The sequence below is a fragment of the Mesoplodon mirus genome (genome assembly GCF_964341445.2).
Source record: "Mesoplodon mirus genome assembly, chromosome: 5".
Taxonomy (NCBI): Eukaryota; Metazoa; Chordata; class Mammalia; order Artiodactyla; family Ziphiidae; genus Mesoplodon; species Mesoplodon mirus.
Window position 1 is genome coordinate 117,124,951 of NC_138980.1, and position 18,019 is coordinate 117,142,969.

An 18,019-nucleotide genomic window follows, 5' to 3' on the forward strand; every position below is an offset into this window, starting at 1 on the left:
ACTGCTGAAAAGCATAGATTCCTGAGACAAATTATCTGGGTTTTAATCTCAGTTTCACCACCTGTGTGACTCTGACATATTATTTATATTTTCCATGTCTCAATTCACTCATCTGGAAAACAGTTATGATAATAGTAGCTCAGAGGGTGTGATGATATATCCAAAATGTTTACAACAAGGTTTGGCTCATAATACAAGTGGGTGAATGTGCTAATTGTTGTCAATCAATTGTCATCCTGATGAGCTGCTTGTCCATACTTAATATGTTATAGAGTTATTTTTAAGAAATCAATTCTGAACTAAGTGAAATTATTTTTCTGTATATATGCAATGTAACTGTGTATCATTGCCTGTTATTTATTTATTTATTTTATTTTATTTTTTTTTTTTTTTTTTTTTTTTTTTTCCGTACGCGGGCCTCTCACTGTTGTGGCCTCTCCCGTTGCGGAGCACAGGCTCCGGACGCGCAGGCTCAGCGGCCATGGCTCACGGGCCCAGCCGCTCCGCAGCATATGGGATCCTCCCAGACCGGGGCACGAACCCGTATCCCCTGCATCGGCAGGCGGACTCTCAACCACTGCGCCACCAGGGAGGCCCAATTTGCCTGTTATTTAAATGTGGCATTGCTTGTATGCTTTTAGTGGCTCATCATTTTTAGTATAAGTTACTGTCTATGTGGGGTTTTTTTGAAAAAATTACTGTCATTGAAAAGAAAAATAATTCAACCTGGTGAGTGGTAAGTTTTAATTTATTCCCTTAAAAGCCTCTCTTGATAAAAAAAAATACATCTCAAAGGTATTGTCCTTCTACTTACAACTTGCATATGAAGTGAAATAAGTGATTACTGTAAGTTTCATGCATACTATATATTCCAAACCATTATGAATTAATTTGCTGATAAGAGTGCAAATTTCCCCCCAGTTCTTTTATTCCTCTTAGTAATTTTTCTCAAAATCTTAAGTGATTTTGGCTTAATGGGCATCTCTTATAATTTTATTCCTAAAATCCATAACTGCTTGTCTATTTAGAAATGGATTACTTTGGCTCTTACATAGCTGAAGTATTGATATGTATACAAGTATAACTATATAAATAGTACATTGAAGCTTACATACAGGTAAACTCTAAAGATTATGAACTGCTTTGCAAGAAACGAAGTTTAATTTGAGCAAAAGCCTGAGGAGGACTCATTTGTCAATAAAGATTTTCTACTGCAGGTAGTTTTCCTTGGGGTCTGCTGAATATACAAAATGGAAAGCATGACCATATGCTGAAATTAAAGTGCTTATATAAAAGGAAAGAAAGAAAATATGGGGAAATCATATTCTAGTTGACTATTCAAGTAGGATTCCCAAATAAAATACAGGATGGCCAGGTAAATTTGAATTGCAGATAAAATTTTTTCTTTTATAAAGTATGAGCCAAATATTGCATGGGCATCTTGTATTTCTATTTGCTGAATCTGGCAACCCTAAATATTAGGAAGTCTGTATGCATTTCAAACCAAGTCAAATGTTTAAATATACATGCTGTAGTCATCATGTTGTATGTATGGTCTGAGTGATGCAGACTCAACATAAATTGCCCTTCCAACTCTTTGAATTATTTTTCCAAATGTTACCAGTAATGAAATCCTAGAGTGAATGATCTTTCTAAACCACAGATCTATTCAATCCCATGCCCCCTTTCCACACTTCTTGAATTCTCTATTAACTTCTCAGTGTCCAAGGACTAAAGTTCAAACTCCTTAATTTGATTTGTAAAGCCATAAAAATCTGGTCCCAGACTACCTAGTAACCACCATCCCTAGTAGTTCCACATAGTCCCTGTGCATATCCAGACTTTTAAAAGGGCTCAGTTCTCTCTGAAAACATTGTGTCCTTTTATGTTCCAATTATAGAAGGTGAGACCTCTTAGAACAGTTGCAACTATCCCTGTTCACTGATGTATCCAATCATATATTCAGTATTTTAGAGCCTGATTCATGGAAGGTGCTCATCAAAGTTTTAATGAATGAATGAGTGAGTGAATGGGTGTGTGAAAGCAACCATGTGAATCATAGATATGCTTCCCATGTGAATCCCATCTCATTTTAACCAGTTATGGATTTCTGATAACTCACTATAGAAAAATCCAAAATTGTTGATCTTTAGTATTGACCATTAAAACTAGAGAGAACTGCAAGCAAACTAATTTAACATGCATTTGACAGTATAGAGTGATTGATTTTGGATAAAGCATTATGAATATACAAAAATATATAAATTATAACATACATAATAAAAGGAAATATATGAGTTTTATACTTGGAGCACAGAACTATGGGACACTGAGGAATCACTCTCGGATATGTAGAATAATGAGATGCATATTAATTTAGAAAAATAACTTTACAGAGTAATTAGTTATAACTTGACATAACTCAGAAGCAATTTCTACAGTCAGATAGACACCTCTAAAATTCAACATTCTCTAGCCTGCTAGACTAATTTAGTTATTGCTGTTTGAAGTCTCTGAGAAACTGCATTCATTCATTAGAGCACATGTCACTTTGTACTGTAACTGATTATTTCCTCGTCTGTCTGCTGTACTATAAGAGCCTTAAGAAAAGTAAGGGTCCATGATATATTAATCTTTGCATTCTTAGAACCTAGCAGAGAACTAAGGATGGGTGGATGGATAGATGGACTTCATACACAGAGGTTCTATGCAGTGTTTGTCAACCCTGGCTACCTGGACTCCTGTAAAACAATATTTATGCCTTCATTCCACCCAAGTGCATTTAAATTAGAATCTCTGGTGTGGAGGCTTTGCATTGGTATATTTTAAAGGTCCTAACTTTTAAAAGGAGCATTGTTCTAAATCCATTCTCCTTAATAGAACCCCTTTAGAAGTAGGCAGGTACATCTGCCCAAATCAAGGAACTCACTGTCACAGTACAGGTGATGATTCCCCAGGTCTCTTATATTCTCAGTTTTCTTACCAATCAATGAATATTTATTGCAGATCAAGTTACTATGCTGCATACCCCTAAGGTAATGTTCTTTGCAATTGTTTGCTTTTTGGTAAAAATTTTACCAGAGGCATTGGTTCATTTTGGCTTCTACTGTGTTTTTTCATGTAGCTTTTATTTATGGATTTCTTCAAGGCCTCAAATATTTGAGTTATATCACCTTCTTGACTATCCCTCCCCGAACCCTTCTTCTATCTTCCCTGGTTTTGGCTTTATAAATATCTTCGAATAGCTGTCTTATCTTGCTGGCCAAATATCTAATTAAGACAACTAAAGCCTTACTGAAATAATTTTAAATGGAGACATCCTAGAGAACTGGGCTCTACCTGGGTACCAATAACAAAGTTTCTTGCATTAGAATTGAGATCTCAAAATAAATGTGAGGATGCCAGGATACAGATGAGCATAGAGTATTATCTTTGTTAGTAAGCGGTGATGGTTAAATACCTCTTGGATATTTTTTTGCACTATTGTTCTTGGTAAATAAAGGTTATCAGTAAATTATTATAAAAAGTTTCCCTGTGGTATGTTCTCATCGAAGAATGCTCATTTTAATTTTCTACTTTAAAATAAATTAGTAGCAATATAGCAAAAAGCCAGATCAAAACAGAGTTCAAGCACACAAGATTAAAAATATACTGACTTGCCCCCAAAATGATTGGGAAATCCTGTAGATAGTTCTGATTATGACATAATTAAATTCAATACCTGAGTGGGAGGACAGAATTGCTAGAAATTCATCGTAATTTATTCAGCCTTAAAAGAGAAATTGAAAAACCATTGACTTTAGGTAAGAAAAAATATAAAAGGTTAAATTTTAAAAGGCAATCACTCACAGGAAGTCTGGAGAATATTTAATAGCTAATGGGGAGCCCAGGGAAGATGGGTTACAAAGGGTCAAAAATAGCAGACTCTTGAAAATAAGCCCTTGCAGGCTATTTAACAGTCAATAACAATATTTCAGGAGGAAAGACAGTCCAAGGGAAGGGAATAAGGAAGCCAAGGAATTATATCTTTGCAAAGAAAAAAAAGGGCTTAGTAATGGTGTCCTTTTAATATATCAAAACAGGGGTGCTCAGCCTGAGAATCAGTTGTTCCTTTCTTGATGCTCATGGGACCTGGATATACTTGGGAATCAAAAGGCGGTAGTTTCACAAGTGAATTAAGTTGTCTTTTTTCCTCCACTCAAGAGGAGTTTACATGGATTTCTGTCCTAAAAAGGATTGGATGTCCTAGTCTAAATGGTGGTCAATATTCAAAATATTCTAGGCCAAGTTGGCAAAGTAAATGTAGTTGAACTACTGGGGCCAATTGGCATCCATCTCAGGAGTTCTAGAGAGACTCAAGGGTAAATTGGGACACTGATGGCCCAAGAGTGCAATGTGCAATCATTCCTGTTCTGCAGATTACAAATGGGAGCCAGTTTGAAAAGTAATTAATTAATTAGTTATTTAGTTAATTAATTAATTTTGAAAGTTTCCACAGGATGCCCTAGCAATTAGACTCCGCAAATCTCCATTTCCTCTCTGACCAGCTAGTGGAGTCTATAATGAAGAATGGGATGTCTGAATATTTAAATATAATGATCTGAAAAGAAACAACATCATTTCTGTGTCAAGAAATCATGCCCAGAGAAGCCACTGTTTTTTGAAGGCACTGATAAAGGAACTAGCAAATATAATTTTGATTTTCAAAAACTCTTTGACAGCCTACCACTCCAAAGTCCGTTTCATGGGCTTTGGGGCTGTAATTTGCACAGTGATGGGTCTGACAAAGATCCAGAAAAAAAGACTAGGAGTAACTGAGCACTTCTCATGATGCACATGTGTATAAGTTCAGGAGTACTCAGAATGATCTTAATGAATATATGTGTTTTTCAATTACTAGAGGAGGCTTCTCACAGTGACATCTCCAGAGGGTGCATGGGTTGACATTATTTCTGTTAGTAAAAAGGCAAGCGTAAGAGGGAAGACTACAGCACACCTTCCCAAATCTGTATAAGGTGGGCTAAGGGCAAAATAATGGTAAAGATAAAGAGATTAAATTATGCATATAATATGAATGAATCTATGTAAGTATTTACAACAGAAAAAGTGTCTGGACATCCTTTTAGAGTACCTTTTGTTTCAAAGATATGCATGCTGTTGTGACCAACTATTTACTCTCTCATCTCTTCCTCTCCTTCCTTCCCTCCTTTGCTTTGCTTTGCTTTGTTTTGCTTCGCTTTGCTTTGCTTTGCTTCACTTTGCTTTTTAATTCCTTCACACACACACACACACACACATATATACACATCACGAGTTTGTATCTGGAAATCATGCTCAGCTCCTACCACTGTGCTTCAGTCAGCTAGAGGGTGGACAGCAAAGATTTATGTTTTCAGAGGAAGGAATCAGGACTCAGCTGGGTGTCTTAATTATAAAATCTAGCTTTGAATGATGTTATTTTTTAAAAACAATTCTCAGGAAGCAGTCATAGAACTAAAATCCTCAAAAAATGATAGCTGTTATTATTATAAATGAACTATAAAAGTGACTAAATATGGAAATTCCTATTTTGTATGGAACTGCTATGTCAAATTTTTCTTAGTTATAAAATAATTTATTATATCCCAGTATATTTGGAATAAATGAGGACTCTTTTCTGGAAATAATAATGTCATGATCTGTGACAGAGAAATATGTATGTGATTTATTACAAAGAAGTTTAACTTTCATTTCATTATATTCTGTGAGTATTTATATCTAGTCTTTAATTAAACATGATTTGTTCCAATTGAGGTCTGTTTCCATTTAGATTGCTTGCAGTGTTAATCACAGTGCAAATAGCCTTCACCGCTGAAAGAACTCTTGCATTATACTGATATATAAAGGCTTCTGTGTAATTTGCATCTGTTATCTGAGCCTACATGTTACTAGATGTGTACATAGGCAGAAATGTTTTACTTATTTGCTACTATATTAAAGTATGTAACTCATTTAATATAATGTTTTTATTTTTATGAATTTAGATCAAGGTAGTTTTTTGGTTTAAAAAAATGCACAAACAGTAAAGGATCATTTTTTTTTTTAATCACAAACTAAGTATGGCTAGAAAGCATTTTCATTTCAGCAAATGCAATTCCAGTTCATTCCACCTGATGTTAACCTCTGGGTAAATGTGTAACTGTATTTTTAGAAACAAATGTTCTTAATTTTAACTTCCATTGTTGATTATTGTAGACCTGGTCTGATGAACAAATAGATAGAAGTTCAAAGATCGATTAGTCTCAATTAAATTCACATTCTCATGTGTTAAGTACTACTTATCGTGTAAAAACTTAGAAGAAATGAGGAAGCAAAGAACAACGGTAACTGCATATCCTTAATAGTACATATAATGACTCTTGATTGTTCTCACATCATCAACTATGAAAACTTCCTTCTATTAACATTTCAAAGTAGCAAGAGCTGGGTTTGATTTTACTCATGACATAGGTCAATATAAAAAAGAAATCTTCAGGTAAGGTAATTCTCTTACCTGAGAATTAAAACATATGTTGTACCTCTTAGCATCAAATCCTGGGTGGGTCTCTGTCCAGCCTCCTTTCATTTATTTAAGTCCATCCCACATATGGCTTTTCTAAATCTTTCTAGGGTACAAGGGTATAGAGGATACCCTCCCAGCTGGCTCCAAGGCTTCAGTGCCAAAAGAGAATGGCCAGTTCCCTCAGCTGGCACTAAGAGTTCATGGTAATCTGGTCCCTATCTACATCCTCAGACTTGGTTCCCAGCACCCCCTTCCCACTCTGTCCTCCAGACAAACTGCTATTTGTGTACTTGAACACACCATCACACCATGAACATTTCTCTTCAAAGTTGTGACTTATTCTGAATCCCTGCTTGGAAATACAATACCCTCTTCATCCTGTTTTTATTAATCCTAATTAAAACTTTCCTTCAAATCCAAGATCAAATTTTATTTCCCTTATGTGCTCTTTTTCAGACATTAATTAATTCTCAGTTTCCTCCCTGTAAGTATATAAAAGAGTAGCTTTTTATGTCTAACTTTACAAAATAAGGCAATGCATTCTTTAAGACATGAAGATTTAACTTCTTGTCAGGCTCTGACATATCTCACCTAAAACAAATTGTAGTAGATATGATACAGGGAAAGACATATTAAGCATGTTCCAAAGTAACCAGTCATTGCCATTTCCTGACATTCATCTGGTAAGAAAATAAATAGCACAGTGACTTTTGTGCTATTTTCAAAGTTTAACGAAAATATTTTGCATGTTAGTCCAATATAAATAAAAAGTGAATTTTTGTTAATGAGAAAATGAATAAGTGACATATTCTTCCTTCCCTCCTTTCCCTCCTTCCTTCCTTCCTTCCTCCCTTCCTTCCTTCTTGCTTAAGAGTTTTAGTGTCAAATATTTGTGAGTCTATTATATTTTATAGTACACAGCTGTTTTTTAGAGATGGTCAGATTCTGATTTTATCCTATTATTTGATATTATAAAATCAAATTATTCAGATTCTGTTTGAACACAGTCATGAATTGTCTCTACTCTCAAACTGTACCACTTGACCAGAAACCAAAAGGGATGGTTTTTTCAGAGAAAGTGGTCACCTGCCTAAAGAAGTTTAGACCAAACTTTGCCATAAACTTAGAATGAAAGGATGACCAAATCTGCTTCCAGGAGGAGATGCTGTTTATAAGAAAGAAGTTAAAGGAAAGGGCAAAATAGAGGTTTTCTAGTATTTTGTCCTTGTTTGATATTGAGGGGGTAGTTTAATGATCATACTGTTTAAAGCACTATGAAAACCCAGGACTTTAGAATAACTTTTGATACGTTGTAGTGTATCCGAAGGCACATTACACATCTGAAATAATTTTTTTCAGATTGTTTGCACCACTATTTTGTTATAAGTGTTATCAAGAAACATTTTTTGGGCACTAGTGGTTTTCCAGATAGAGTGTGGCATTTGTGGAGGTACAAAGAACAGTGCAGGACAGGTGCTGCATTTGTAAACTTCACAGATTGACTAGGTGAAAGGGTGAAAGGCACATAAACAGACAGTCCCTAAGTAACACCACTTAGATATGTAAGAAGGAGTTGTGGGAATAAGAGCAGAGCAGGATTTCAATTGAGATAGATGATAGGAAGGGAAAGTGATGGGGAGAGTGCATGTCCTCCAATTACTTTACTAGCTCCCACAGAACCTAGCTTGGTGCTGAGCTTAGATGAAATGATGTGTAAATATCAGTGATTGATATTTGACTGAATTAGTCTTTAATTCTTTTTCATTCAAAATCCCATTTGTTGTCCAAAATTAGCATGGAAATTAGTATAATTTGCTAAATGTTTTATATTTTGTATGATTTTGCATCAGGTATAATAATGATATATAAAAGGTAAGTCCCTTTAGCCCTCCTAACTTTAGAAACCCTTGAACGAGATTAGGAGGTGATCATCATTTATATTTATTATACTTTGCATATAACAAGATTTAGCTATTAACTCCAATTTACTTCTCGTCACATTCATCAAAGGTGAACTATTTAGAAACTAAAACATCTCTGTCAGTTAGAATTTTAATGAATTAAGATGAAATGAGACAGTGTTAATTGGCAGTGGTTGCTGCTGAGGAGGTTTCTAGATCTTGTGATACCAATTCATTTCTCTATCAGGGTTAATTTGTTTGATTTAATTCTAAGGATACGCTGAATATTTCCTCAAACTATTCATATTTATTTTCAGGATAGGAGAGTGGTTTAGTTCTGCTGGATTTGGATTCTCAATTCCATTTGAACTGGATTTAATTTGATTGCTAATAAACTGTCGATTGTAGGCACCATTTATATTATTGACTAGAGACATACACACACAGCATTATTTAGACTTTGTTTTATTTGAAACGCCTAAAACCTTCTAATAACTGATCAGTTTTTCACCAATAATTCTCTTCTCTCTATTTTCCTCAGATATCAATGAATGTGAAGCTGAGCCTTGCAAAAATGGTGGAATATGCACAGACCTTGTTGCTAACTATTCCTGTGAGTGCCCAGGAGAATTCATGGGAAGAAATTGTCAATACAGTAAGTATTCATATATATATAAACCTTTATTTGCATAGCCTCCATTTATTATGGAATCTGGGCCAAAATCAATAATAATTTGTTTCCAGATTTCATAATGTATTGAAATGACACATTTCATATTTGTTATTGTTAATGTTATTAATGTGCATCTATCCTCCAGGATGTGTCTCACTTGGAGCATGGTAGGCATAAGACTGGTTGCCTTGTGGTCTCAAAGGAGGTCAACAGTTCCTCAGAGACCCAAGTGCATCTCTCCCATGAATCACATTTTGGCTTTTGAGTTGTGCATATGACCTAATTTTCTCCTGGAGTGGTTACTCTGTTTCAAACATTAAATTCAGAGCATTCTAACCAGGTAAACTTTGTCACAAATAAAAGGTAGAGATTAATGTGGGTTCATGTTAAACTGGCCAACACATCAGTAAGAGTTTTACATGCTATTTATTTGTCTTCTTGAAAGCCTAAGACAGTAGGGTCTTGAGATGGTGGATCAAATTATAGGATAATAATTTGCCTGAAGTGTTCACAAACAAGCACAAAGCACCCCACCTTCTCCAAAACAAATAAGAAACCTAGGGAGAGGTAGTAACAGGATTATAGTCAGTGAGAGGAGACTGGAATTGGGCACAAATTCATGCTAACAAGAACAGTAGTCATGTAGCTTAATAATTGTTGGGCACTTATAGAAACTTCATAGTGCTACTACTTTGATGTATATAATGCTATTAGAGCATCATAACATTATGCAAATTCAAAGGGCAAATGCAGATAAGAATTCAGACATAGAAATGAGACACATAGGCTATGTGGTTTGCCGGGTTCTCACAGTTAGTGACAGAACCAGGACTGGAAGGAATCTAGAATCAGGTCTTGTGATTCCCAATTCAGTGTATTTTCCTCTAAACCAAGAATGATATCTCTTTGGATAGAGCTGAACAAGATAAACTTGAAAGCACCCTTCACCTCCACTGTCTCTTACACACACACACACACACACACACACTCACTCACTCTTTTTAGCCAGAGTAACAATTTTATTTCTCACTTTCCCTCTCTTTCTTCCTCCTTGACAATGGTAATTTATAAAATAAAACAAGGAAAATTATTGAAGAATTTATTTGGGTTATGTATATAAACAAAATGATGATCTGGAGATTCTCATTACCCTAGTCCTGAAAAACTTCATTAAAATAATGAAATTGAAGGGTTTCCCTGGTGGCACAGTGGTTGAGAGTCCGCCTGCCGATGCAGGGGACACGGGTTCATGCCCCGGTCCGGGAAGATCCCACATGCTGCGGAGCGGCTGGGCCCCTGAGCCATGGCCACTGAGCCTGCGCTTCTGGAGCCTGTGCTCCACAACAGGAGAGGCCACAACAGTGAGAGCCCCCGCATACCGCAAAAAAATAATAATAATAATAATGAAATTGTGAATATCAAAGAAATACCTTGGATGGGGGAAAATATTTCTAAGCTTAATAATAATTGGAGAAGGACATGGAGCATGAGTTAATAAAGGAAGCTTCTGGCATGGATGAATGGAAGGAAAGGACAGTATGAGTAAGCAGGTTGATCATACAACTGGATGACCAATAGCCACCCAGTCAACAAACCTAGCAACCTTCCTATAAATCATTTAACTGACCGCCCACTAAGTTAACTTAAATTCAGTTTCAACTGGTCCTTGACCCACCCAGGCCCAGCTCTTGCATCTTTTTTCTTTTGGTTCAAGGGACCTGAATATGGCTGCCTAGTCAGCCTTTGCCCCCTGTACTGACCAAGGAGCAACTAGACAGCCAGTTGGTTTCCTACCTATTGAAAATGGAAGGAGACCTTGATGTGAGCTAGAAATTGAAACCAATGACTAAGCCTATTCATCCCTCCATCAGAGATTTTACTGAGGTCACCACATCTGAAAATACCCTTGAAAAGAAAGAAACCTGATAGGTTAGGAAGGATGTATTGAAATAGACTTTGAACTTAATGGCCATAAGTTCGCATCTAGTGGCTTTCCTGTTGCGTTTAATGAAATTCTTTGTTTTTCTCTGACTTGGTTTTATATTTGTAAAATATTTATATGTAAATCCAGACCAGACTGCTCTCTGAACATGCATGTGATAGTGAGGTGCCTCCCTTAACCTATCGTATGCTCTGACATTCTACTGTTCCCTCTGTTCATCTCTGTGCCCTGACAGATATTGGAACAGGTCATCTAAGGTACAATCTAAAATATGTTCCTCTTGGGGTATTTGTTTCTATTGAATTGATTTATAAGAGTATATAATAAATTCAGGATTCTGATTGTTCCCATTGTCTAGGTTTCTGAGGCTATGGTTTTGCTTTATTTTTTGTGGCATTTTAGAATGTTTAGAAAATCCACAGTAAGAAAGTGCATCTTGCCACAATGATGATTTAGTGATATGCATTGAGAACGTAGAACATTCACTCACTACATGGCATATAGAAGCACCTGCAGGTTACAGGTAATGCTAGCTCCCAGCTGATTGAGTTTAGGATCTTAGGAGTTGACATTACATAGATTATAACCAATTCACGTACTTCCACTCTGAAGTAAGGTGGATGAACTTTCTTCAGGCTTTGTATGCCCTCCCACAGGGGTCCACTAGGTCAACTTACACCTGCAATAATGGGAGAGAAGCCATTTGTTTCAGCAGATATTTCATGTGAGAGAGGGAAAGAAGAATGATGGAGACTAACTGCTGGGGGGTTAGAGGACACCCATACCGAAGTGTCGTTTTCCTTGTGTTCACATTCAAGCTGTCAGCCTAATTTGAGGCTGCTGCACTTATATTTGCCTCACTGGTACCACTTCTTTCTTTTTTGTACTGATGGGTTAATTAAGTTTTAGTATATTTTGCAATGGGGTTATGCAAATGGATTTGAAATAAGAGAGGTAGACAGGGATCTGTTTCTCATTTTACGCCATTTCTACATGTGGACATCTTGATAGTTTATCTGAGATCACTTATTTATTTCTCACTCATTTCAAATAATCAACAGACATATGAATGCTATGATCTGACCAACTACTACTACTAATGAGCCTTAAAAATATAAAAGTGGTAATTTTGGAGGTTGCTTTTTTCAGGGTGTAGACAGACTGATCTTGATATCTGTCTACTTATCATCAAAAGATTTGTTTTTCTCAGATCTTAACCTTTTCTCTGCATTTTTCTCATATTTACCGTACCTTCAATTTTAATCAATTTATTATTACTACCTTTATCAGTGTAATTAAATGAAATACTTTTAATATTAATGATATTCTACATTTTAAAAACCTAAGTATATTTATTCATTTTCAGTTAAACCATTAAAGGTAAGATGTTTATGCTGAGATGCTACTTTAATATTATTTTTTTAATTATGTGACTTCTTTATTTATAATGTATATCTTTAATTAATATAGCTATTAAGTACTTTTACTTTGTAAGGAAAAAATTTATATTTAACCCTATCTATTATAACACAATGCCTATGTGGTAATAATTATTACATGCACCAATCACCTATTAAACACTTTCAGTAACAATATAATTATTCCAGATGTTAACAACAAATGTTTTAATACTTGGCAAAGGATCTGCCTGTAATTTTCACACTAATTATTTCCTAATAAATATTTACAGGTGAGTTAAGGCAATAATACATCTGATTTATATAATTTCAGTTTAGATTTCCATATACGGTTCATACAACTTATCATTGACTCTGAGAAATCTCAGTTATTTTTTAGTTTTATTCTTCATTTTTCATTACAGGGGATTTAAGTTTGATTATTTTTTATTTTAATTGAAGTTACTTTTGATTGATACGTGAAAATCCTTTAGATGTTTCCATAATATCTATTACAGTATTACAGATACTCTTCTAATTTAAGTTCTAATTTATATTCCTTTGTCACTTTTAAATGATATAAGTTCAGGTGTTCAGATAGCCATTTTCATAAACAGCTTGAAAGGACAATGCTGATGAACTGGAATGAGAAACCTATATATCAACCATTTAGTAAAATACCTAGGTCAATACATTTTGTAAAACAAATAATTGCATAAATAAATAAGTAGACACAAGGATTTTGAGTTATCTAAAAAGTTAAATCTAGTTTAGCCCCCTTTTTCTTTTGTTATAATTTTGTGAAATTTAAAATTTTTAAACAACTGCCTATCTTTAGTAACTAACTGTGTGTATTGAGAACAAAATATGTAGAAGTCAGTTTTAATGCCTTGCATACCATGTTTTACAAGTACATAAATTTAGGAAATCCAGTGGTATTAACATAATTTTTAATAAACAAATATTGTTAATTCAACCAAAACCATTATAGGAGATAGGAGTTGCTTTAGTTTTTGAAAAATATGACATCATAACATACTTCTGAACCACAAACACCTAAGTTCATTTCTTTATGTTTTCATGTTTACAATTATTGTAAACTGTCACTGTTATTTGATCAAGTACTTTAGTGAATGATGAACAGGAACTAACAGTGGAAAAATAATTTCAGTATTTTCTTATCTAATATAGATGGTCAGAGATTATAGTTTTATCCTATCTAACACTAAATTCCTAATCTGCTATATCCAGCTATGACATAGATCCAAAAGCAAAATATAAGAGATTCTGTTTAAATTAAGAGTTTTAAAAATAAAAGGTGTTTATGAGGAAGTAAAGATTAGAATTAAGACACATAAATTTAATGAGAAAATTGTGTTAAGTCCAGTATTAAAACATACTGAATGTATATAATTATGTGTTCAATAAATAAACTAGCCACAAATATTTATTGAGTTTTTCTTAACTATGTACAGAATTTTCAGAACATTAATTCATTCACCAAATTGGATCCAACACTAGCCACTCCTTAGAGCTGGGGCAACAATGGCAGTTAAATTCAGTTCCTATTCTCATGGAGTATAGAGATTAGTGGGAGAGAAAAACAGGAATTACATAATGTATAATTACAAAACATGATAAGTACCATGAATGAAAAGAAGAGAGAGCCATGACAGGGGTTCCTGTTCTGTTTTGGGGAGTTTAAGGAAGTAACATTTGAACTGAGGCCAGAAGCACATATAGTAGGTACCAAACAGAGGGCAGGCTATGGAGATGAAAATTTTACAGGAAGGACAATATGCTCAAGGATAAACAGACCCTTTGTCCTTAAGAATCTTAATATTAAGTGGATGAGCTCTGATTGCTGTATGATAATCATATGGTGAGGTTTTTAAAATGATTACTTACCTTTTAGGCTTTGACAATATGGGGTCAAGACTAGTTGATGGCAAGCATATTTATATACTAACAATCCATCTCACAAACTATCTTTTTATGTATCTACAAGGGATTTTTAAAGCACCAAAATAGACTTTAACTTTTACAAGTGTAACAAGAAATAAAAAAACAAAGAAAAATAATCATTAATGCTAATTCTAGTTTTTTTCCAGATAAAAAATAACTGCGCTGTTTTAGAATTTTGAAATGGTGATTTGCAACAATTTTTGTCTTTGAATGCATTGTCTAATATCAATGTAAGATTACTTTCCTTGAATACATAGGATAGGAATTAATCCAGAACTCCAATAGGACAGGAGAAGGACAGCTTACCTCAGGCTGTCATCTTTTGTGAACATAAAAAAAAGAAAGAAAGAAATCGACTATGGGTTGATGAAAGTTTTATATTCAGGATTAATTGTATAATGTTAATCCAAGATACACAATATTTAAAAACCTACCCATAAATATATAGAGATATAAGTGGAAATAACCATAACTATAAATACTTGAGTATAGATAATTATTTTAACTTAATTTCTCACATTCTTTTTAAAGACATGACAATAAGTACAAAAAAACCAGAATACTGTGCAAGAATATCAGTAGCCCTCAAGGAAAGAAGTGATTCCAACATTACTGCAGGATGAAGTCTTTGCAACAATAAACACAAAAAATTGACTCAATGACAAAACTGAATTGGATTTTCTGTGTCTTACATGGAAGTTCCTTCTTCAATCAGTTGCCTCTGGATATATTTTTCCAAATGTTGCCCAACAGTTTTGTTCAGACATATCACACTTTGAAAGTTCACCTGCTGTACGTTAAAGTGATAATCTAAAAGTAAAGACAGAAAAAATATCTGCAGAATGCTCAAATAGACCCCCTAGGACGTACTAAATACATCTAACAAATTGAATCAGATTCTTATTAACTGTATTTTGTATTTGATTACAAATAATTACTGAAACATTCAGTAAGACCTTCTTGTTTTTCAAATTATGTTAACATTCCCATTATGCACTAACCTGCATATGTCCAGGGATTAAAATTTAGTTTTGCATTTATTCTCCAGGCTAAAACTCATTTTAATATATCCTATCTCAGAAACCAAATAAGATAAAGTATGCAGAGATCAGGAGAATTTGGGAACAGTATAACTTGATTTCATCTTCATAACATTTAGAATGGTAGTGTATGATTGAGAAATGTGTTTTTCTCAGACTGTAAATATCAATCTTTTCAACCATCACCCCATCCTCACCCTTGACAAAAAAATAAAGGTAGAACTCAAATAAAATATTACACTATAGAATACCAAAAATCTCTCTATAAGGAAACTGCTAGAAAAGAAGTCATCCTAGGACTTGAAAGTTGAAACATGGTTAAAATGTAATTTGTGGGCTAGTCATTATTCTTTACATGTGTTGCCATGGCATTTTTGGGTACTTAGGTGAAATTTTGGGTCTGAATATCAAAGTGAGGCTGAAATCGTGGTTTCATAATGGGGAAATTACAAGCACAAATCACTGTGATTTCTGCTTTTATCAGAGTCACTGAACAGCAGAGATAAATAATGCTTTTCTCAAAAAGGAGAAAGAAAAGAACATAGATGATTTCTGATCTTTTACCAAATGTGCACAGTTTTCCAGGATTTCCTGAAATCCCAAGGGTTTCAAATAGTAGCAGTAAAATTTTACTGGCACCCAAGGAGCTGAGTTGAGTGCGACACCAATCCCAGCATGCCCCTGGCTGCAGTTGTCAGCTACATAAGCAGACTTGGAAGTGATAGCTTCCAGCAGCATGTAACACAAAGAGCCTCGTACATGTTTTGAGTTTCATCTTCAAAGCATTCTTCTTCACGTGAAGGAGAAGGGCCCAACAGATTTCTTTCCTGCATCGGCTTATTGAATTATAGGTGCAACTGGCACATCCTGGTAAGCTAGGACAGCTAGTTATTAAAATGCGGGTCATAACTCAGGGAAGCAGAGGTAACAAAGACTCAGATTCAAGAATCAGATGAGAATGGTGAAGTGGTAAGATTGAATGTTAGTGCCAACGGAGATATTAAAAAGAATAAAAAATATAAGATTACTAAAGATAGAATTTAAGATAAAGAAGTCCTATCTGCAAAGGGACAAAAAATAAAAGAGTAATTAGAGATATTGAGAATCAAGACTTAGAGAGGGCAAAGAAAATAGTGTTTCCAAAACAGGAGCTGGTCAAGGAAATGGATACCTAAGAAAAGACTTTTTAATTTGGATCCTGAAATCATTATTAGTCCTTAAATAATTGTGGTGGGTGGTAAAGAGAATGCCAGATTGCAGCTCTCCCAGATCAATCAGGTGCTGAGGAAGAAATAATAGCCACAAACCGCTCCTCCCAGATTATAGTGCCCTGGACTTTGAGCATATCTTAAAACTCAAAGAGCCATTAAGGTGGCCAAGGACCTAAAAATATATTTTTAGTGACCAGCTTTATCTGGTCACTAATACACATTCTTTTTAGAGCTGTAAAGGGAATGGACACATAAAGTATCCAACTTAAAAATAAATTGAGGGCTTCCCTGGTGGCGGAGTGGTTGAGAGTCCACCTGCCAATGCAGGGGACATGGGTTCGTGCCCCAGTCCGGGAAGATCCCACATGCCGCGGAGCGGCTGGGCCCGTGAGCCATGGCCGCTGAGCCTGCGCGTCCGGAGCCTGTGCTCCGCAACGGGAGAGGCCACAACAGTGAGAGGCCCGCATACCGCAAAAAAATAAATCAATAAATTGAACTTGAGGAATATGGTTCTATAAAAAGAAGTAGAGTCAGAGCAAAGTCAGTAAATTCAATACTAAAATTCAAGGAAAACAGGAGCAGGGACAGAAAATAAACTATTCTGACAAGAAAAATGGACATAACTCTAGTTATAATAAGGGAGCCTATGAATACTCAGCACTGTTATCCAACTACAAAACACTGAAGAATTGAAACCGCACTTCTTAGCTCCAAGAAATCCGAGGATATTTGTGGTGGTATGTTCAAAATAAAATTCACCTTATATTTTTTTGGTACACCTAGGCAGACGCACAACTTTTTGAATATCCATAAAATGACTATTTCATTTATAAATGTTGTCTCATATCCACTCAGCAGTCACTTAATAATGCCTTTTCCTTTCCCATTAGAATTATTCCTGGATTCTACCACTGTTAATAGTTTTCAGTATAACAAAACATGAGCACTTTCCTACAGAGATTAATATAAAGGATGTTCTCAGTCCCACCCCCTTAAGTGCTTAATGCAGAGTTTTTGACCAAGGGTACAGGATCTTCGGGGGTGGATAGAATTCAGAGTGTCTGTGTTTTTTGATGAGAAAACAAAAATCATATGTTTATTTTTACTAATGGCTCCCTGAAACTTAGAATTTCTATCTATTACAAACGTAGGCAACAATGAATCATTGCATTAGCAATACCAATGACTTTGTCACTAATAGAAATCACAGATATTTTCATACCACATTATACTTGTACATAGCTGAAAATACCATTTACCATTTTCACTGTAAGAAATTATAGTAGTCCTGCCACTACCTCTGTTATTTAATGTGTTAATAGATGAGCACACGTATTATTGTATCACAC

The 18,019-nt window shown here is 34.9% G+C and overlaps 1 protein-coding gene across 3 annotated transcripts in view; it reads left to right on the forward strand.

The window, feature by feature from the left end:
• Positions 1–18,019, forward strand: part of EDIL3 (EGF like repeats and discoidin domains 3) — a 438,162-nt gene that overhangs the window by 230,404 nt on the left and 189,739 nt on the right. For all 3 annotated transcript variants that reach the window (XM_082623484.1, XM_082623486.1, XM_082623485.1), the window contains one exon: positions 8,984–9,097. In XM_082623484.1, the coding sequence (XP_082479610.1) occupies positions 8,984–9,097 (114 nt within the window). The remainder of the gene's footprint in view (positions 1–8,983; positions 9,098–18,019) is intronic.